The following is a 22,822-nucleotide window of genomic DNA, read 5'->3' as shown; positions in this document are numbered from 1 at the left end:
AGGGGAAACCATGGTTAGCAAACATGATACCTCTTTCCAAGCAGCTTATAGGCTTGGTGAAAAGAGGGAAGAGCAGCGGATGTCCAAGTATCAACTTCAGGACAGCATTTGACACTGTCCTCACAGACAAGCTGATGAAGTACAGGCAAGACAAATGAACAGTGAACTGGACTGAAAACTGGCTGAAGTGCCAGACTGAAAGGGTTGTGATCAACAAGAAGTCCAGCTGGATGCTGGCCACTGGTGGTGTGCCTCAAAAGTCAATACTGAGGCCAAGACTGTTTAAATCTTCTCTGATGACATGGACAATCAGGCAGAGTGTATCCTCAGCCAAGTCTCCAGATGATTCCAAACTGGGAAGAGTTGTTGATATACCAGATGGGCATCCTGCCATTCAAGTGAATGTTGACAGGCCGGAAAAACTGGCAAATAAGAAACTCAAATAGAAATGTCAGGTCATGCACCTGGGGAGGAATAGCCCTGAGCACCAGCACAGACTTGGGGTCAATCAACTGGAAAGCAGCTCAGCATAAAAGGCCCTTGGACTCATGATGGTCAACAGGTTGAACAACATTCACAAATGTGCCCTCAGAGCAAAGAAAGCTAACAGCCTCCTCAAACTCCATCAAACAGAGCACAGTATAGGGAAGAGAAAACAAAAGGGAAAACTCAGTTTGATATGCACCTCAGAGAGCCAGAAATTCTAGCAGGAAAAAAAAGCAAGGGGGAAGAGGTAGTTCTCTTAGGCATCCTTCCTTAATGCTGGAAGGAGACACCAGATGAAGTAAATTCATACTTCAGGCCATGATTCACTGTGAAAAGATGCACAGGAATCTTTTCTATTTTTCCTCTCTCTTTACTCTAAGATTCACGTAACAGTTCATGAATTTACAGTTGGTGTGTTCACAGTCTGTTTGCCTGGTTCTGAGTAAGTATCTTTAACTCTTTCAAGGACTTCTTTTTTAATATCTGAAACTTATTCTTCCTTCATAGCTAACAGCATGCCAGGTTTTAGATATTGTATCTAGCTACATATCAGTAAAAATAAAGTTTGTCTTTGAAGCCCTTATACTCTAATGCTTTAAGAATGTTATGATGCTTGGGTATCTGTACTGAAACCTAGCACCAAGTACCTGGAGATACGGCTAGCAGAAAGTATGTGATGCAGATTATTTACTTATATTCTAGCATGTAATAAAAGAGTAATAGAACTGGCACCACCATTTGTCTCAAGAATGACAAGACTTTTTCCAAAAGCCCATTAACTAGAACTGCTGATCTAAAGCCTCCTGAAGTCAGCAAGAATCTTTAGCTGAATGGACTGCCACAGGTTATTTTATGGAATGATATGGTGGGAACAATGTCATTTTTCACCCATTTCAGCTATTTTATTAGATAGTACTTTGTTTTTCAATAGGAAATCTTCATTAACATAAACCACCATAAAATCTTTTCCTACCCATAAGTTTTCACTAACTTCTGAAGTCATCTGTACTTAAGAATCAAAAAAAAAAGTATCCTAGGCTGCAAACATTCTAAGCAATAACTGCAGTGGAACTTCAGGGAACTGGATGGAACTCACAGCACAAAAGAGTCTAATGGAACAGTAAAGCTTCTACTGCCATAGGTAATAGCAGTACATAGAATAATGTAACAGTGATGAAATGGGTTTGTGAAAGAAACGCAAAGCATCCCAGAAAGGCTTTACTACAGAAAAAGAACTATCTGGAAATATATCTGTAGTGAGAAAATGCAACTGTTCCTACTACCTTCCCAAAAAACATGCCTAGAAGAAAGAAGCCAGGTTTCTCAAAGAAACAATGGCATCCCAGGTTAAAGAACACTGGGAAAACACTACTGCTGCTCATCATGGGTTGTAAAGGTTAGAATCCTCATTTTTGCAGTCCCTGCTTTCTCGTTCTCCTAGTGGGGAAGACTACAAGAGCCTTTCAAGGAATAAAAGCTTATGGTATCTTGGGCCCTAAGAAGCAAAGAGAAGTCTGCCAGGCCAGATTATCTAAGGGGGGGAAGAGACTGCAGCATTAACTGAACTTAAGGTCAAGTCACTCCCACAAATCCTGTTCTTAATCTCATACATAATACCTTTCCCTCAATTCATCTGACAGCATTAATGGCTTGAATTTAAAGGGGAAAAAAAAACCCTTTGATACATATGATTCACCCTTCTGGCAGTAACTAAAAGGAATCAGACATTACTGATGGTGTTTGTGCTTCACCTCCTCACAACTGAGGCAAAACTTCGTACACGGACAGAAATCCTGGTTTCCACACTTCAGGTTCCCATTCTGAGCTATAAGGGAGCCTTGAGACAACTGCTGCATCACTAACTGACACTGCATCATCCAAAGTACTACTGTCTCATACCTGGCCATGAAGTGAATAAAAAGGTGAATGTGCTCTAAGAGGTGTGGGTTAGAATCTTTTTCCCCAAATAAACTCATATGAGATAATGTGGAAAAACAGGCATCATGACATTCTGAGAGGTGAGGCTTAAACACAAGAGGTCTTCCATAGTTTTTCAAGTTTCAGTATATATAATTTTCCAATTTAATTTAGAGGAAAAATTGATTACCCACATAGAAGCCTAACAGAACTTTTTATCCCATACACACCTTGCTGAGTAACTGTCTGGTATTACCACAGGCTCCTCTCACCTTAAAGAATTTGGTTTCTCAGTCATGAATCACTGATTACATGAGCAGAAACCATCTCCACCATGAAAGCCATTTAACATTTCAGGCCCAGCTTTAAAAATAGCACCAAGCTCCGTGGGATGGGTTGGGAGGGGGCAGATAGTTGTTCTGCCCACCGACACGAGACAAAAACCTAAAATCAGCAGAACTCACTTCAAAGGCCTGTGAGTAAGAAATGAACCTCTCTTAACCTTCTTGAGAACTGATTTTAAGGACTGGTGAAGAGGAGAAATTGCTTTTTGCCAGGTACAGCCTCTCCCTCCACTGTTTCCTGTACGCCAGCAGACCCCAAAGCTATGTAGTTTGCTGTGCAGCTCCTCAAAGAGCCATCCTCTATCCCTAATCAGGTACCACAGAACCAGAGTGGGAAGGGAATACAGGAAACCAACTCTTCTGCGGTGGGCAGAAGACCCAGCGGCATCATCCACCCAAGGAGGAGAATGGAGTTCTGCTGTAGCCCTCAGGATTTTACTGGGTCTGTTGCTGAATACTTGCAAGATCAAAAGCAAGTAGAAAAGTCTGAGAACACAAAAGTGGAGAATATTAGATGATCCACTGATGCATTAAGAATTAATAGAAACTTTAACTAAAGAATAAAAGCAAGTATTCAAAGCTGATATCTAGCCTGAGCCTTCAAGAAACAAGAATAGACAAAAAAATCATGACCATTTGAAAAACTGTACTTCCAGTTGCTGATGGCAAACAGCTGCTTTGTTTCAGCATGCTTAGCACAGAACCAGCCTTGGAGGCACAAAAGCAGAAGAAATTGTGGTGAGCTACCATGGAACTGGCACTAGAAGACAGGAAGAGAGCTGTAGGTCAGATCAAAGATCCACCTAGCCCCCCTCCAGCAGTGACCAAAATAACTGCTGACAATTAAGAACACAAGAGCAAGCATCACCACAGCATTCTACAAGCTTCAATTACAAATCCATAATGCACTCCACTACAACGGTATTTAGTAACCGCTCTTCCAAAAAACAGACCTGGATTATCCTTCAGCTTCCATACACACCTTCAGCTTCCAAAGTATTATAAGTGATGAGTAATATGCTTAATTAACTGTTATGCATAAGGGCCAGCTTCTTTTGCTCGTTCTCACTCCACTACTCACCTGACATGTATTGGAACAGACAGTGAAACGCTGATCCATACAAATTCAAGGGAGACTGAGAAGGCCACCACATCTCAAGTTCTCACCACACCTCCACGGTCTCCTCTTTCCTAAACTGTGAAGTCCTAAATTCCTTCGTTTTTGGTACACAGACAACTCCATATGCTCAATAATCATAACTGCCCTTGCTCTGAGACTCTTCTTGTTCTACTATGCTATTTCTCAGATGGGGAAAGACAAAGAGGGAAGCAAAAAAGCAGGCCTAGACACATCAGCTGCAACCATGCCACGGATCTATGCACCAAGGCATGACATAGAACGTCAGCTGTTCAAAATTATTAGAAAATGGGTGACAATTTGCTTTTTTGACCACCACCAAGGACTTAAGCTACTGATTCTTTAGAACTAGCAATCACACCTCTGAGGACTTCACTCATGAGCTCCAAGTCAATCATTACCTCTCAGCATTTTCAATGCAACACTGACTGTTTTAACCTCCCCCAAACACACTACTTGACGTTTACACACACTGAGTTTTCGCTTTATCAACATACACTGAACAACAAGGGGTCCTTCAGCATTTCCTCACCAACATTTATCTTCACTGGCAAGCAAAAAATCTGTACAAAGGGAAACAGAAAAATAAGTACTTCACTTCCCCATTGCCACTTAACTCACGAAAACAGCAGACAGACCTGTTTAGCTGTACAGCTGAATCATATTCTCAGTCACAATGTAAACAGAAAAAAACCTATTCAAAACCACTGACAAAGTCATAAAAAAAAAAAAAAGACCAGCTAAAGGGCATAGGCTATGCAATGCTACGAGCATTGGCCTGCATCCATTATACAACGTCCTGTTTGGTAACACTTCCATACATAAAAAACCTTTGTTCCACAGCAGAGCTCCAAGAACCCTTTTGGACAGTTACAGATTTATTCGTTTTTAAATAACAATAATCAAGTTTTTTTTTTTTTTTTTTTTTTTAATGAGAGGAAAAGAGATGCAATTAATGAGCTTGCAAGATTACCTCCATGACATCAGTATCAGAATACCAGCTTACCCAAGTATTTATGGATACTGAATTACTCCTGATTCTGATGCAAGGATTGCTGGAAACAACTTTACAGGAATAATCTTCAATCTGCTAGCTTTCCTCCCAGTGCCAACTTGAGGAGACGGGATACTTGGACATCCTTGGAGCAGAACAACAGCCATTCATTATTCCTTTCTAAAGGCCAGAAAGGAAATCACATTCAAGTCTCACCTATAGGGAGCTCCAAAGCAACTTCTCCATAAATTTAAATAACTAATATAAAGAATGCTGGACTGTGTTCAGACCAAACCCATACGAAAATAGGGTAAGTACACAGAAAGCCTGTAAAATTGCCATGAAAACTGATTAGTCCAGGCAAAGTTTACTTACTCACCTTTCACCATGGTGAATGGAAATAATAAAATTTCAAAATGCATGCAAGAAGGGACAAGTAGGATTTAACAGCTATTGATGAATGAAAAATGTTTGTGGCTACACATGGGAATACTTTTCACAATAATCATAGGCTTACTATTCAAGTTGCATCAAAACCAGAAAGCACAACAACAGCAACCCAGGAATTAAGATGAGGCTGATCACTACATGGGAATGAAAGCCTTGGTTTTCAATTTAACCCAAATCAGATCCTGATCTCACAAAAAGAGATCAGACCTTAAAGATGGTAAGAGCCACCTGCTTGAAGTGCTGCTGCTTTCAGTGGCCCAAACACCACAATGTTTTGATTCTCAGCTGAGAAGGCTGCCCCAGTACCAGGAACATATCACTGTGTAGACTGCATCTATCTATTACAAGCCAAACAATCTGTAAAGGCTTCTGGAAATGTGATTGTTTTCCTTGAGCTCACCTCCAGGTCAAAACAGGTAGCTCCCCCAGGAAACATATCTGTGTTTTAACTTGTTCTGCCTTTGCACTTTGAAATAAGAAGCACACATAGATTTGAATTAGAGAATATCTGCATGTTCAATGCTATTGTTAAGTCGATTTAAGCAGCACTGACTCCCCCACCCCAGAGAGTTTTAATTCTCCGACATTCTCATCAACTCCTTAATATGAAAAGTCCTAAATGCTTAGATGAAAAAATAGAAAAGGAGAAAATAAAATACATTATAAAGGATGGGTGACTTGCAATTAAATTTCAATAAGAAGCAATACTCCATAAAAATGCAGAAACATATAACTAGGAGAGCACATTATCACTTCAATCAGTAGAACTACAAGATGAATTCAAAAACAAGCTCACATTTCTCTTTTCAACAGATGCATACCAACTACAATCATTGCTCAGAAGTGTTTAACATCACTGTTCTCAATACGATTTAAAGCTTTCTCTCGTTTCTCGTTCCTGTCCTTCCAAGTGGAAAAATAAAAAGAACAAATCTCAGAATTAAAAATAAGGAGGATTAGGTCATCAGGCAGCCCACTGATGCCAGTGCAAGATTATTCCCTACAGTGTATTTGCTTGTGCTTAATGCAGTCCATACAGTGTGTCCTAACGCATTATGCAAATGCCACGTACATAAAAGAAAACTGTCTATCTTGCAGCGCACCCCTCCACCAAGAGCTGAGCTGTAATTAGCCATGGCCCCTAAGGAGGCTCCTCATTCACTCTTAGCAAAGCAGCAGCTGCTAGCAAAAGGAAATTAAAAAAAATAAATTGAAACATAAATAAGCCTACTACCTACACTCCCGAAGGTGTATGCTCATGGTTACAAGCAAGAGTCCGAATCTAGAGAGCTGCTGGTATTTCTCCAGAAAGCCCACACAGCACCTCTGATGCCCGGCACCAAATCTGTACTACCATGATCCCAATCAGGCTCCCTCAAACAATGTGCCGCTCAGAGAGCTGCTGCAACAGCTCCCAGTACTCTATTCATGAACACTTTCTGAACTCTTTAAGTTTCTGTGCAAAACTCAGGAAGAGCAAAGCAGCAAATTTCCTACTGAACACAGTCTGGTGATGGCATTCAAAGCTGTAATGGGGCATAGATATTCAGGAAGATGGAGCAATTCTATCCCCACAATAGAAATAAGGAGATCCAGAGAGCAAAGCCCATAACTCTGCCTATCAACGAGCGAAAAAAGATTTTAGAGACTGTGGATATCATCTCCCCAGCAGAGTTTTCTTCAAATCTAACAGCAGGGATCTAAGAGCGAATTCAGAAAACTGTTTCACCTTTATAATAATTAATTAATTAATTCAGGGAGCTCCAGTGTAAGGACTGAAAGAAAAGCACATTTCCTTCTGTTTAAAAACATGAGAAAAGACAGACACAACAGTGGAAATCCTTCCAGTGCAGAAGGCCTGGAAGTTATTGAAGAGCTGCATACATAGAACAGCTCATCCCACCTTGCAACCGTAAGATTAAAAGCATTCTCTTTAGCACCTTCAGGTTTACAAGATGTGCAGAGCTTCTGAGAGGAGGAGCACAAAGTCTGTTTGATGTTTCTGCTCCCACCCGCACTCACACTTGTACTGCATTTACCTACTGCTGGTGATGAGGAAAAAAAGTGCCTTCATAAAAAACATTAAAAATGAGAAGCCACAAGAAGGGCTTAGGAAAAATACACGCAGTTTACATTAATCTGCATTCTGTATAATGAACAGGCAGAGCGTGACATGATTATTTCCACTATGCATCAATCCGACCGGACAGCGTAACTCTCATCCACTGTTCATATATTACGCTTGGCACAAAACATTATTTAGTACATAGATTACCTATGAGGGAAGGCAGACAAACTCTTCCTCTGTAGCACAGAGCTAAATCCAAGGACTTTCTGAGCTCACAGGAATTGTTGTCTTCTGCAATGAAGGAGCCACACCTAACAGCTCAGAGTGACTTCTGGAGCCCAAACCATTGACACACGGTCTCAACAGCAGTTACGCCGCCCCTCCACTTGCAGCAGGGCTAAGTCAGGCTTTTTAAAAACAATGACCTCTTATTAACAACAGGAAATAAACCCGTTTTCATTTAACATCATTTCCTAAGTTTTTATATGCTGCTTCCTAGCCTTTGCAATTCAACATGCAAACAACTGCCGTGAAGAACAACACAGCCAATGAACATTAGAAAAGCTTCATTTTTCTCCATCTTCCAGTTGTTAAAGGAAAAGAATAAAAACAGCTACCAGCACCAAGATACATCCCTAGCAGGTTAATCAAACACTGCAACACAAATCTCCCCAGAAAAAGATGCAGAAAGATTTCTGTTTAATAATCTTGCAGGTTGCACACATTCCTGTTATCATCACCTCCTCTACAAAGCAACATATGCACGTATTCACAAAATTAAAAATAAATAAATAAATATCAGCTTTTCCTTTTCCCAGAGGCAATACTGAGCTACAGTTCTGCTGAGCTACAATTTAGTCATCCACCAAGATGACACTTCTGTACATTCAAGTAGCACAAGATCACAGATGCATAAAGCGCCTGAGTGTCATCAGTTCCCAACGGTCTGCTCAGTTGCTTTTTTGTGTATGCAAGTAAACAGCACAGACAAGAAATAATGCATCAGAAGGAGCAGGGATATTATTTTTGCTTTCAGTTTAATAACAGGGACTGTTTAAAAGAACATACAGTAGGAAAAAAAATCAAGTCAGTGTTTTGCTGTTCATTAAAACTGCTATAGAAAAAGACCTTAGGGCCAGCTCTCTCTAAGGTATTGATAAATGATCTGGATGCTGGACACCAATACATACTAAGTAAGTTTGCAGATGATCCTACACTGGGAGGAGCTGTTGATTCCCTTGGGCAGGTAGAGAGGCCTTGCAGAGAGACCCTGACAGACCAGAGGGCTGAACAACCACACGTAGTTTAAAGGCAAGTGCCAAATTCTTTCTGCACCTGGGATGGGGCAACCCTGGATACTTGTACAGAGTGGGGGATGAGAGCCTTGCAGAGCAGCCCCATGGATGGGTTCTGGTTGATGGCAAAATGAACGTGAGTCAGCAGTGTGCCCTGGCAGCCCAAGGGGCCAACTTGCCAACTTGCCTTGGGTGCACCAGGCCCAGCACTGCCCCCAGGCAAGGGAGGGGCTGCCTGCTCTGCGCAGCCTCAGCTCCAGCACTGGGTGCAGTTTGGGCACCACAGTATGAAAAGGACATAAAACTACTAGAGAGCATCTAAAGGAGGGTAACAGAGATGGTCATGGATCTGGTGGGCAAGACATACAGGGAATAGCTGAGGTCACTGTGTTTGCTCAGCCCGGAGCAGAGGAGCTGAGGGGAGGCCTCACGGCGGCTGCAGCTCCTCACAGAAAGCCGAGGGGCAGCGCTGAGCTCTGCTCTGTGTGACAGCGACAGGGCCCGAGGGAACGGCATGGAGCTGTGTCAGGGGAGGGGCAGCTGGGGGTCAGGGAGTGGTTCTCCCTGTGTCTCCTCTGCAGCACCAGAGGGCGGTGGGCACGGCCCTGAGCCTGGAGTTCAAGGAGTGTTTGCACACCACTATAGGACAATGGGTTTGCATTCTGGGAGGTCCTGCGTAGAGCCAAGGGTTGGATTTGCTGATACCTCTGGGTCCTTCCAACTCCAGATATTCTACGATTTACCACTTTAACACGTGGTACTGCATACTGTAATTGTACTGGCACAGTTCAAGGTGGTCTTCAATCCATTGGGCTTTTCTTCCAAAAGTTCTTATTTTTCAGACAAAGGTGTCTTTTGGGAAAGACAAAATTCATTTTTCTTTTAATTGTCAGGCATAGCTACACTTTTTCTGGAGGAAACCAATACTTCGCTGCTTTATACTATGACTTACCAAACTGGTAGCATTTCCCTACAGAAGAGGTCCATGTTCTGTCAGTTACCTTAGGCTTACTCTGACACAGATATGAGCAGAAGCCAGCGGCAGGCCTGCATGAACAAACAGGCTTTGACTCAATGTTTTTGAATAGTTAAGATGAGCGCCTTTCCTGGTAACTCTTATCTGGTATTTGTATTAAATCTATTCTCCCTTGGGAGAGATATTCTCCCAATATTTGTGCAGAGTTCTCCAGAACACCACGACTAACAGCCACTTCTAACAGTAAGTTTTCTTTCTAGTATTGTGTATTATTTTTTTACACACAACTTTACAAATGCCTTTCATTTTAAGTCATTACATTACAATGAAGCCTCTTTCCATTATAGCTCTGCCTCTACACACAGAAAAGGTAGTGGTCTCCACGGATAGAGAGTTCCAGAGCAGCTCACACATTTACAGGTGTAATTACTGCATGTCAGTCTGTACGTACCTAAACACAGCCCTCCAGTGCTTGTGCTCCTACAGTAGAGACACATGACAAACACATGGGTGTCACCACTCTTGGCTGGTATATAATAGTAAGCACATTCCACTAATTATTGCTCATGAAAATGTCAGTCATTTTCTATTTAGACTGTCATCATTGCCCTTCTCTGGTGCCTGACCTGTCCAGCTTATGCAGTTGTGCTCCCTCTGATAAGGTGTTAGAGAAAGATATTGTAGCACTCTTCCTCCCCTTGTGTTTGTAACCACCAATATTGAACTTCTGAAAGTACTGTAGAAGCTAACTTTGCTTCTATTGTCATCTTTGGAAATGCACCTCCTAATTATTTGTCCAGTATAGAATTCCTGGGAGTTTCTGAAGACAGTCTGCTATTCCTATCAATCCAGCTGTTCAGAAAAACCACACACTCCAAATTTCTTTGCAGTAAACTATTTGATATGTCCAATTAAAAAAAAGGAAATGTGTTCAAATGAGTTCCAACAGAAAAGTATCAAAAACTCTTAAAATTTATTGATATTTTTTACAATTCATAAGTAGAGGAAACAATGCTTTACCATAAAAGTTTGCCTTTTAAAGCCACAAAGGCCACAGTCATATTTTTTCAATCCTACATTTTAATATTTCTGAAATTTTTTAATACAGATTTGTTGCAAACTGCACCACAAGGTGATTTTTTAAGTAAATGCAAAGTAGTAGGCAGAGAAAGGGAGTTCATATTTACACTAACAAAGGAGCCTGCGCCAGCCTTGAATCTGGACAAGCCTGTAAATGTGATGTTGTGACTAAGGCAGTACTGCCTGTAACTCAGCAGGGCTTAATCTCTACAGCAAAACACCACTACAACCTGACAAAATGGAGATAGCATACGCTTAATAATCTAAAAGCAAGAGAAAGCACACTCTCACTTATCTGTCCTTATGAACATAAGCTCGGCGATTCTTGTTCCCATTTGCAAATGTGTGTCAGATTTCAAAAAGAATGGCAAACAGCCCTGAGAGTCCCTGGCCCTCTCTGCCAACTCCCCCAAGAGCCCAGAGTACGTGATCTGTCCCTTTGAACAGGCGCTGCAAGCCTGAATGCATAATCTTTGTTCTCAACAACCATTTCAGTGCAGGGCTCCAGAGTGAGAGAGACCACCAGGTACACTGTCAAAGCAAAAGGGAAAAGTGAAAAACAGAAATCATGGCAAAGCAAGACAGAAATTGAACACGAGATCACACAATAACAGAAAATAGGCAGCCAAACAAACAAACAAAATTATCTACCCGCATATGCACTAAAGGAGTCAAACCATATGTCTGCAGTTTTCCCATCTCTGTGTACAAAGATGACAGAAGCCAGAGTTTCTTGCTCACAAGTTCCCTTCCCTCGTCCAACTGGTGTCTTACCAAACCCCGACGCTTATAGCTGTGTGCTTTCAAAACCTCTGACTGGCTGGAAATCCTAACTTCTGCTGTGGCTGCCTCGCCCATAATGAACACAGGCTGTGCTTGGGGTCTTCCTCATGACAACTTGCTGCACTTGCAGCTCTACGACTAAACATTACAAGGGCTCGAGTTAATACTGCATCACAATGTGAACAACATATGGAAGACAGCATCCCAAAAACAAATAATTCCCCCAAAATGCTAATACCTTTAATGCCAGCATTAGCACACCATAAAACCCCCCCATCAACTTCTTAGCAAATTCAACAGTTTTGGTTTGAGTTTCTTTTTTTAAACAGTAATTTCATTAAAAACATTTCCTAATATTTTTTTTTTTCCCCCAGAGAAGTGCTGTCCTCACAGCCCCATACACATCCCATTTCAGTCAGACATCGTTCACATACAGCACACCAGCACTGGGCACAGTAACTGTTCCATCAGCTGAACCCAGACAGTAGAACACAGGCTCAGATGATCACAACTCTCATTCTGTCTTGGCCTTTCACACCATTCTAAGAAAAAAAATATGAGAATAAGGAAATAAATTGTACTCTAAGCCTGAGAAAGCACTGCAACCTTGATTAGCCATTCACAAGGGCTATCTTCATTCAAGCAAAGATTATGTCAGGCCTGCTGTGATTAAGACAGTCATCAGTGTACAATTATCAGGGTAGGAGCATGCTTTCTTAGCAGCTAACATTTAACTGCAACACCACAATACCAGGCAAAACAACAGGCATCACAGCCCATTTTACAACCCTACACCTATTAGTTCGACAGCTTTAAGACGAGGAGCTGCAGGAGTGCCAGAGAGGTGGATTACGAGGGGAGAGCCAGAGCCAAGAGACCAACAGACTCGACAGAATTAAAAAGCAGATTTTCACTTTAACACTTCAACATGTGGCTGCTTCCCTCTTCGCACCTTACATGAACTGTACTAAGGGATCCAAAAAAGCCTCTCCAAAAAAGCCCTTGTTTTCAGTTACCATCAGAAAAGGACATCAATAACAACACAAAATCCACATACAAATTAACACTTCATCACCAAGTCCGAAACCTCACCATCTTCTGCTTTTACTTAAAACTCCTATTTTGTCCTCACCTAACCCACCTGCTTTAAGAGACCACGACAGCAGCGAGGAAAATCTTACACCACCATATGTGCCACTTTAAATCAAGGCAAAAAGGTGAACTGAGGATAGCAGGCAGACTAAAACCTGCCAGCTTCAAAACGAGCTTCCCTTTCTCAACTCCCTATGCTCGGTATCAGCCTGCTGCAGTTCAGTTTCAGCAGACAAAAGGCAACTCTACATAAAGGATGCCCATTTCACAGCCTTACGCAGATCCAAGTCAGCTTTCTGTCACGGGCACAGAGCGCCTCAAGTCAGAAACAACATAAAAGTTTGGCTTTGTGAGCAAAGTTTGAGGCAGACCTTGGGACAGCTCGGCTGAAGCTGCTGCATGTTTTGTTAGTCCGAAATCACAGTCGTTTCACGGACGTTTATCGCCCTTAACAGGGAGCGCACAGGGAATCACTGGATACAGTTCCACGCTATAGACCAGGGGCTGCTTGTCCCAGCACGCACGGTGACACCACGGGGCACGCCAGCAAGTTTTTAAACTCACAGAGAAGCATTCCAGCAACAAACACCCCGGCTAAGAACGCGTTTAGCGCCGGTCACGGCGCACAGGCCGACATTCCCACTACGAAGCGCCGGGTTCGCGCTTATCGCCGCGGGGAGGGCGAAGCCGCACCCCGGTGCCAACGGGGACAGAGCCGCGGCGGAGCCCGGGGCCAGGCTGAGCGCGGGGGCGGCCGCACGGCCTGGGGGACGGGAAGGGACGGGGCCGCCCCGCCGAGCAGCCCGAGCGCCGGGGCGGGAGCCGCAGCCCCACACCGCTCCCAGCGTCCAACTCCCAGCAACTCCGGGGCGGGCGGGCAGGAAGAGAGAGAGGGAGGGAGAGAGAGAGAGAGAGGGAGGGAGGAGAGGGGGCGGCCATTAAGCCCGCTCCAGCCAAGCCGTTCCCCGCGGCGGGAGGCGGCCGCCCGGCCCCGCGCCCGTACGCTCCTACCTGGCCGCCGCCGCCGCCCGGGGGGGGCTCGGTGTCTCCATCTCCGCCGGGTGGCCCCGCTGCCCACCGCGTCGCCATTATCTCATTCCCGGTTACAAAGGAGGTGCGAATCCTCTGGAGCCCACATCGAGGAGGGGAAGGGAGCGGGGAAGCAGCGCTGGAGCCGCTCGCGCACACCCAGCGCGGCGGTCGCGACGACGACGCCGATCTCCGGGCGGCCCCGCCGGGGGTGGGGGCTCGGCTCCGTCACGCAGCGGCCATGGGGCAGCGGCCGGGCCGGGCTTCAGCGGCGCTCCCCGGCGTCCGCCTTCATGGCTGGAGCGGGAGAAAGAGCGGAGGTGTCAGTCCCGGCGCGGAGCCGCCGCCACCCGTCCCTCGTTGGGCTAATTGCGCCCGCTCGTCATCTTCCTCTTCCTCCAACTCCTCCTATCCCGAGCCCCGGCCGCGGGGAGGAGAGGGAGGCGGGGGCGGGCGGCGCCCGTGCTGCTGCCGCCTGGCTGCACGCGGAGCGGGACGGGGAACGGCGCGGGGCGGGGACGGACGGCGGGAGGCAGAGGAGCGGCGGGGCCGGGCCTGCCGGCGGCTCCGCGCCGACCCAACTTTGATCAACTCGCGAGGGGCGGGCGGGAGCCGGGGGGCCGCCGCCTGTCCCGCGGCCCTGGGCTGTGCCGGCGGCGGGGCGGGCCGCCGGCGAACCCGCTCTGCCGAGAAAGCGGCAACAAAAGAACGCAACCCCGCGCCGCCGAAGCCGGGCTTTTGTTCCCCGCTCCCAGGCAGCGCCGCCCTCCCTCCCCCCCGGCGCCGCCGGCGATCAGACCACCGCGCCCCGCCCGCCGCCCCTCCCTCGGGCCTCCGCGCCGCTCCACCCGAGCGCGGCAGCCAGCGGCCGCCCGGCCCGGCCTGGTCCCCGCCCGGGGGCCATCAGGCGGCGCCAGCTGCGCCCGTCGCGCTGCCGGCCACCTGGGCACCGGCCTCGCTAGGCGCGGGGGGGTAGGGGGCTGCTGCCCGCGGGGCCGGTGCGACTCAGCTACCGCCGCCCCTCCCGGGTACCCCCGCCCGGGGAAGGCCCCCGCCCCGCCGTACTGCCCCTACCGCCCGCCCCTCACGCTCGGCGGCCGCGCCGTTCGGGCCCCTCTGCCCCGCGGTGGCGACGAGACGTACCCGCCGCTCTCGTCCCCCGCCCACGAGCCGGCGGTTTCTGTTCCCTCCGAAAATCCACCCGCCTCCTCAGACGAGGCGGACGGCGCGGCGGCTGGCTCCCGGCCGAGGGGAGCGCGGAGCCCCTAGGCGTGCCGCCGGGCGCTGCCTCCCTCTCCCCCCTCAGCCTTCCCGGCGGGAGGGCTCCGCGCGGCGGTGATCGCCGCCTTTCCGCCCTCACGGGGGACGCCGGGCTCTGCGCCGGCCCCGCTGCTCACCTGGCTGCCCGCGCTCGGGACGGGGTCAGGCCGGCGGGTGCCTGCGGGAGGCGGCTCGGGACGAGCCTGGCCGGCTCCCTCCTCGTTTCTCGTCGTCACACAACATTTAAGATTTATTTGCCATCCAGCCCCCGCGCGAAGTTAAAATTCAATCCACGGTTGTCAAGAAGTCGAAAAGACCAGAGTTAAAACCTCTGGAGATTTTTTGAAGAGTGAAGAAGGGGAACGGCTGGGGTACTTTTCCTGTTGAGAAGCTGTGCCCAAACGAAGCCGAGAGCTGTAGCCGTGTGCTTGGCTGCGTGCTGCTCCCTGCGCTGCAGTCCTTGTGTCAATCTGCAGAACATCATTGGAAATCTATTATGTATATTAAATAAGTTCCATGTATTTGTAATCATCGCTTCTCCTCTGGGAACCGCAGTACCGGCTCCAAATCTAAATGAGCATCATAACTAATATCCATGCAGAAAGTTGTCAGACTTATAAAACATCTCGGATTGAAACGTGAATAGGCTATGTGAGCAGTCATTCAGTATCTGGTGAGGCTCTATTTATATCTCCAGAGCTACATCAATACAGTGACAAATCCCCCATTTTTGCTTTTCTTACGCTGCCAATCAAATTCTTGAGCTTTAGTGTTCAGAACGTAACAGTGAGGCAAAAATATCACTAAGGGAGATGTGATCCCAGCATCACACGTTGTTTCATGGCGAGGCCGAGGGAGCAGAGCTTATTATTAACTCTTGGAAGGTCATACTAGTGCGGTTATCAGAAGAATATCTGCAGTGCCAAATCCTTATTAAACTGTATGTACTTCATTTTCTTCCCCTTCATCACAGATTTCTATTTTTGTGGCAGATGTTTTTGCTTAGGGGGCCGGGATATCTGTAGGGCTTTCATGCATAAGGCTGCTGTAATTTTTCATGCTAAATATGGTGTCATCGTTAGAACAAAACTTCGGGAAGGAGGCGAGCTCTCAGAGACGTGCTCGTTCTCAGCTCCATACCGTACAAGCGATAGCTCAGGGTCCCTCAGCCGCCTTTGAGAGTGATTTAATAAAAGAGGTTGCAAAAGCAGAATTAGGGTAACCGAGAGCTGTAATTTCACTTTCTCACCTTCCAGTCTGAAGGTGTTGACACATATTCTGTTAGCAGACAGCTGCAGCAGCTTAAAGTGTTAGCACCGTCCTACTGTTTATTATCACTCCTTGCTAAAGAGTATCATCCCCACAGGAGAGCTGGTGCGGGCATCTCTGGGAGCACCTGAGCCACTTGGGTGCAAAGTCTGCTGGTTGGCTTCAGTGGCTGAGGTGGGCAGAGCTGGGCCTGCACTCAGTCATTCTTTTGTGCCAGTTCTGCTGAGTGAGTGATGACACAAAAACGGGACTGTAACACAACTCCCTGCCCAAGCAGTTACGCTGTCACAGCCATCCTGAAGGCCTGCTCTTTCCTCACCAGGTGCAGCCTGCCGTGACATGCCAGACCTGAGCTGCTTGAGCAGGGAGCTGGCTCTTCTATAGCCCTGCCTTAGTGAAAAATACACGTGGAGAGAAACAGATGCTAAAGTGAGAGCAGATTTCTTACAGGACTTCTTAGATTAGATTAGTGTGGAGTACCTGGTAGGGTAGATTAGATAGGCAGTAGTGGGAGATAACAGTAAACCCTGGGTATTCTGTGCTGGGAGGGGGAAGGCAGGAAAGTGGAGTCCAACAGGAAAAAATCAGAGTTTTAAGGGCCTGGGTTTGGAAGAGTGAGTGGGAAGAGATGTTGTGCTGTGCAATTAGACACATTTGGTCTCAGAAATTGTCACCCGTGGCAGCTGTTGAGGTGATCCTTCCAGTAATGCTTCCTACTATAGACTCTGTCTGCCTAAATCTCATAGTCAGGGTCTACTCTGAGCAGTTCAGGCTGAACATGGAACCCCTGCTACTTCTCTGTTTCAGTGTGTGTGGGCACCGCAGCGAGCATCCTGGCTGTGGGCTTTTTCAGCACATAGTCAGGGCACCAACTGGCATCAGTACAACAGCTTCCACATCCCAGAGACATTGTCTGGTGCCTTATGTGAGGATAACTCCTTAGATTCTCCCCAGAACGTCAAAATGGTGCACACGTTTTTCATTAACTGATAGTTCTGGGATACTGCAGTTCCTTCCTAGACAAGTGAAAGCCTTCTATGAAGCCGTGTCTGGAGCCACACAACAATCTGACCGTTGTCTGCATTTACTTTATGGATTTCTGCATTAAGGTTCCTGTGTTTCAGCCGTGATACAGGGATGTTTTCCACCTAACGCTGGCACACTGTTCATCCTGGATACTATTGGTGATGGCTGTTTTCTTAGTAATTGCATCATAAAATTCCCCTCTCCCTCTGTGGACTTCCCTGTGACCTCCCCTCTGGCTGCAGAGATCAATCCCATTGCTGCCATGCCTACGTCTTGGCTCCCATGTGTGCGCTGAACTCTGACCAAAGTGCCTCTCTGCTTTTATTTCAATCTTCTCTCCACAAGCAATCACACCTACCTCACTTGGCCCTGGATGCTGATGCTTTCAAAGTGCTCCAGAGCACTGCCAAGAAGAATTGCAGCCAAACCTGCCACTGGGCCCATAGTAAGAGAAGGTTTTGGCATCATGAAGCTTCAGCGATGCTGTCTCTACCAGCTGCACCCTGCTGTGCTAGAAGTTGTCCCATTTTGAGCACATACTGTATTCTGCCTGACTTAGTTCCCTGGTAAAATCTCTGCCTAGATGCAGCTGTTGTGAGGAGAGCACATTTTCCAGCCAGAAAGCCTCAGAGGTTGCTGAAGATGTGTGGTGGGTTGTACATCTTGAGGGTGGCAAGGTTCAATATCCTGAAGGCATGACAAAAAATGAATTGCATGGGCTCCAGTCTAGGGCACGAGGATGATTGCCAGCAGTGCCCATGAGTAATGAGATGTGCAGAGCAGCTGCAGGGCAAGCCTGAGGACAAGCACCAGGTTAAACAAAGGGGAAGTGCAGTGCCCTGAGAGTGCCTGGGAACTGAAGCAGATCAGAGCCAGCATCACCAGGCTTGCTGAATGCAGGTGAGGAAGAGAGAGGTGTTTTGTAAGAGCAAAAGTGTCAGTGCTAATTCATATGTTCTCAAAATATCCTCTACCACTAAGCTAACCAGTCTGGTGGGCAACACGGCCTATTGCCTTCCCCTGCCATAGCTGTAAATGACTTGAAGCAATGAGCCAGCTTGAGTGCGATATTACATAAATGCATGGCAGGTTCAGGACTGTGAAGTGAAAATGACTACTGGGTGTGCTCAGTAAGGCTGTGTGTGGAGTATTTCTGGCTGTGCTCTCAAGACCCGTGTCTCTGGCACTGTGACATGGGAAGGAACAGCCACCTTTTGTGCAGAAGCTGCCAGAAGCTGATTTCCCTGGCTTTATTTTCTATCCTGTACCAGGACAATTCTAACCCCTGCTTTGAGGACACCTCAGCTTCTTTCCAGTAACAGCACAAGACTACAGAACTTTCCCCACAGAGTGAGTGATGGGCTGGGTGTCCTGAACTGAAATGATGTAAAAATGGTCAAATTGTCTCCTCCCATACCAGCTGTGGAATGATGTGGTAGACAGGGGAGAGGTGCTTTGCCAGGCATCATCGTCTAGGGTCAGGCTTCTCTCTGGACCTTGCCTTTCACTGCTACAAAAGAGAGAGATTTTTTTATCCAGGGTACGTGTGACTGTTGCTCCCTGGCCCTTCATGTTCTCCTCAGAGGAGAATCACAGAATCACAGAACCATTAAGGTTGGAAAAGACCACTAGGATCACCTAATCCAACCACCAACCCACCTTCACTGTGCCCACTAAACCTATCCCTCAGTGCCACCTCTCCACACTTCTTGAGCACTTCCAGGGACTGTGACTCCAACACCACCCTGGGCAGCCCATGCCAATATGTGTGTGTGTGTGCATATGGCTACCACATCTTTTTCAAATAGGAGGTACGACATGACTGCAATGACAGAGGAGTATGCCTGTGCACAGGCCAGGGTTTGGAAGAGTTTGTTCTCAAAACGCTTTGTGGGCTTGAGAGTATCAACAGAGAGTAACATTATGGCTTGTGTGGTTGTTTGGGCATCTAGTCCTTACACTGCTGGGTTTTTAGCCATTTATCTTTGGCAGTTGTCTACTTTGGGTACCAGCTAGCTGCCCTATGAGAAGCAGCATCTCAGCTCCTCACATCTTCATTGTCATCTTCTCAGATCACAAAGTTGAGGTGTGAGAGAGAGCTGTCTCTGTCAGCATGCTGCTCATCACACAGTTTGGGTAACAATGTCTGAGGCACGAAGAGAAGCCAGGACTTCACAGAGGTGGTTGTTCCTCCTGGCCAGCATCACTGATGCAACACCAGGCAGAAAGGAGGATGAGATCAGGTAAGAGGCTTGTGCTACTTCATTTCTCCTCGGAGCAAGGACGACCAAGTGGTGAGGGGGGTTATTCTTCCATGAGACACATGTCCAAAGCAGAAATGGTGGAAAGTATCTGGTGTGCTGTGAATTCACACCCAGGTACTTCTTAATGCTGCTGCGTGTGCCTGCATATAGCCTCCTCAAACCTGCCAACCTGAGCCCAAGCAGGCTGATGCACACCTTTTACAGCAGTAAGCTTCAGTCGTTCACTAAAAGCAAACTTGGTACTCTGTAAAGTATGACATTGTTCAAGCCTGCAGGAATTTACCATCATCCAGCCAGACACAAAAACAAACTCTAGGATAATTCAGTGTGCCCAGGGGAATTCATTGCAGTGCAAAATTTGAGCGAGCAGATTATGACTAGGAGGAGCCCAGCAGAACTCACTTTACTTTTATCTCGGGTTCCTAGCAATGAAAAGCTACTGAAACATGCTGAAACCATAAGCAGAGCAAAACTCTTGTTTTTCACATTTTGCTGTTGGAAACTGTCGCTGTGGGATAGCAAAACACCATGCATGTTGTTTACAACACAATTTCATATTTTTCTAAAGGGCTAAGGGAAGAAAATCACTCTCATCTTTCTGCATTCACTTAAGCTATCTGTGTTCTTTCATTTGTTTTAAATTAGAGGAGCCAGCGTCTAACAGATAAAGTCATCAGCCTCAGTTCTGTTGTGGCTTTATTCACTTTGTTAACAATGTTAACTTGTTTTAGAAAACCAACAGGGACTATTAGATGCGCAGCATTTTCCCTTAAAACCATCCCCTCCCACACACACACACAGAGTTTAAAAGAGTTCAAGATAATAAATATCCAATCTATTTAAAACTGGCCATGACAGAAAAGGTTTGAGTGCTCAAATGGTGGAGGGAAGTGAAATGACAACTTTTGTTACCGTAGCCCCTCTGCTGAAATAACAGCTCTGTGTTTGGCTCTCTGCTGTCTGCTGAGGGGTGATAAATCAGCCCCATTTTGTGCAATGTTTAGTTTAACTACTTAACTGACAGTTTGGGTGGAAGTAGCTGGTGATGAATCGACCACGGTGTTATCACTCTGTCCTTGCTTTATCACATCAGCAGCAGCTTGATCTGCTGATTGGTGAGGCTGTGCTGGAGTAGCACAGAGGTGTGAACGGCCGTCTCCAAAATTCAGCTGCTCCTCTTGTTTTTGTCTGACTGTCCACAGCTTCCCTCGGAAGGGACACGGTGTGACAGCTTCCTGCTGAGCCCTGCCATTGGACAGGTCTTCCTCTATAGATAAGGCTGGATCAAGGTAGCTTTCAGGCATTCAAGATCAGAAGGAAAAATAATACATTTATATCATAGGAATATATTAAACTCATTAGAACCCTCCCTCCTTCCAAGAGTGACATGCTCCACCCAAAGTTGCTGCTTTCTTATTTTGTCCACTCTGTCCAAAGAACTTTTACTTCACTTTGAGCTCATCAGAACACAGATACTCTGTAGGAACCAGGTACCTCTAAACCTGACTCCATGTGCTGCTACTTAAACTGACTGCTGCTCAGCTCTCTTTTCACTGAACAGACACAGGAGATGCTCTCTGGGACAGCAGGAGGCATCTAAAGGCCAGAAGGTCTCTAAACCTGTAAGCTGATTACTATTTATGGGGACTCTGAAAGTGGTTCTCCTCTCCTCTCCTCTCCTCTCCTCTCCTCTCCTCTCCTCTCCTCTCCTCTCCTCTCCTCTCCTCTCCTCTCCTCTCCTCTCCTCTCCTCTCCTCTCCTCTCCTCTCCTCTCCTCTCCTCTCCTCTCCTCTCCTCTCCTCTCCTCTCCTCTCCTCTCCTCTCCTCTCCTCTCCTCTCCTCTCCTCTCCTCTCCTCTCCTCTCCTCTCCTCTCCTCTCCTCTCCTCTCCTCTCCTCTCCTCTCCTCTCCCCCCCCACTGCTTTCCCACCACCTATTTTCCTCTTCTGGCTTTTAAATACTGAGATAGAAAATGGGCAGACAGTATCCATGGCAGCATGCACCCCCTTCCCACCCCCTCTCTACCTCCTCAAAAAAAAAAAAAAAAAAAAAAAAGGAACAAAGCAGTGGGAAGGTCGGATTGTATTTATGTCAGTATAGTGAGAATTTTCCAGTGACATGTTTGGTATTTTAATGGAGCAAAATTGTCACTGTAGCTTCCTGGAAGAAGTCTTATAAATTCCCTGGAAAGCTGCACACAGCTTTCAGATACAGGACTGTCTGTCAGTGCTGCTTTAAGGCAGCAGAAAATATTGGACTTTATTCTCTTTACGTGTTCTACAACCCCTGTGAACAAACATCAGTTTGCACGGTAGATGCTGGCTGATCAGAGTTAGACATGCTATGTAATGAGTGACTGCACTAGTTTTAAGGACTGTCAGAGACAGCTGTGAGCATGAGCAACACCTGGAGCTGTGGTCAGGCTCCAAATGCCTCACCTACCTGTACTGGGGAAAAAAACAACACAAAAAAGGCAGAAATCAAGCCATGGCAATTGCATCTAAGGAGCAAACATGCTCATTTACTTTAAACAAGCGATATTGACTGCCTGTGCAAATGGCAGTATATAAAAAAGAAAGTGGAGAGAGCACTGAATGTAACATATTTCCAGTGTGACTAAATTAATTATTAGCACCCTCCTTCATTTTTTCTCTGTTAAGAATGGCAAGATTTGATCCAGAAATCCGATCAGCAATAACATAACGCAGTGAGAAGTCAAAATGAAAGCAATGAGCTAAGAAACAAAGCCACAATTGCAGAGTGTTTTCAGCCCAGTCTTCTGCTGGGACACCCTCAGATGTTCATTTCAGAACTGCTTTCCCAGAAGAAAGCGGCAGCCAAATATTTAAACTCATTAGATATACTCAAATTCTTCAGCGCAGCACTGGGCTGTTTCGCATGCACCAGTCTCCAAACGGCTCCATGGGGATTCCATGTCCACACAAAGGTCATTTGCAGGATTAGACCAAAACATTACAAGAGAGGCGAGGAGAAACCGTCCAAGTTAATTTAATTCTCAAGGCGGTCCTTAAGCCCTCAGCAAAATACATAACAAACTCCGAGCACAGTAACGCAAAGCATTTTTCCCCCAGAAAATCTAAGGACGGGATTTTGTCTTTTTGGTACAGTTGGAGGGTGGACTATCAGGTTTCAGGGCTGTAGAGTTTCCTGAGTTATAGGCCACAAGCGCTATACAACTTCTATGAGGTTAATTAACCTTAATAGCTGGGTCTGGATAATATAAAAAAGAAACCCAGGAGGAAAAGGTTCCTCCTTGGTATGCTGTACTCCCGTCTGCTTTCCTCCGGACCTGCAGTACCAGCTGCAGGACCAACCTCTCCATTACCTCAGG

General features: G+C 46.4%; 1 protein-coding gene across 2 annotated transcripts in view; it reads right to left on the bottom strand.

Annotated features, from left to right (window-relative positions):
* The window catches only part of ARHGAP21 (Rho GTPase activating protein 21), a 109,885-nt gene extending 95,824 nt beyond the window's left edge, over positions 1-14,061 (bottom strand). For both annotated transcript variants that reach the window (NM_001398251.1, XM_015281380.3), the window contains exon 1: positions 13,635-14,061. In NM_001398251.1, coding sequence (NP_001385180.1) covers positions 13,635-13,712 — 78 coding nt within the window. In that variant the 5' untranslated portion in view covers positions 13,713-14,061. The remainder of the gene's footprint in view (positions 1-13,634) is intronic.
* Positions 14,062-22,822: the final 8,761 nt, after the last annotated feature.

Source organism: Gallus gallus, chromosome 2 (genome assembly GCF_016699485.2).
Source record: "Gallus gallus isolate bGalGal1 chromosome 2, bGalGal1.mat.broiler.GRCg7b, whole genome shotgun sequence".
Classification (NCBI taxonomy): domain Eukaryota; kingdom Metazoa; phylum Chordata; class Aves; order Galliformes; family Phasianidae; genus Gallus; species Gallus gallus.
Note: the sequence above shows the minus strand (reverse complement) of the source record. Positions and strands in the feature narration are given on the sequence as shown.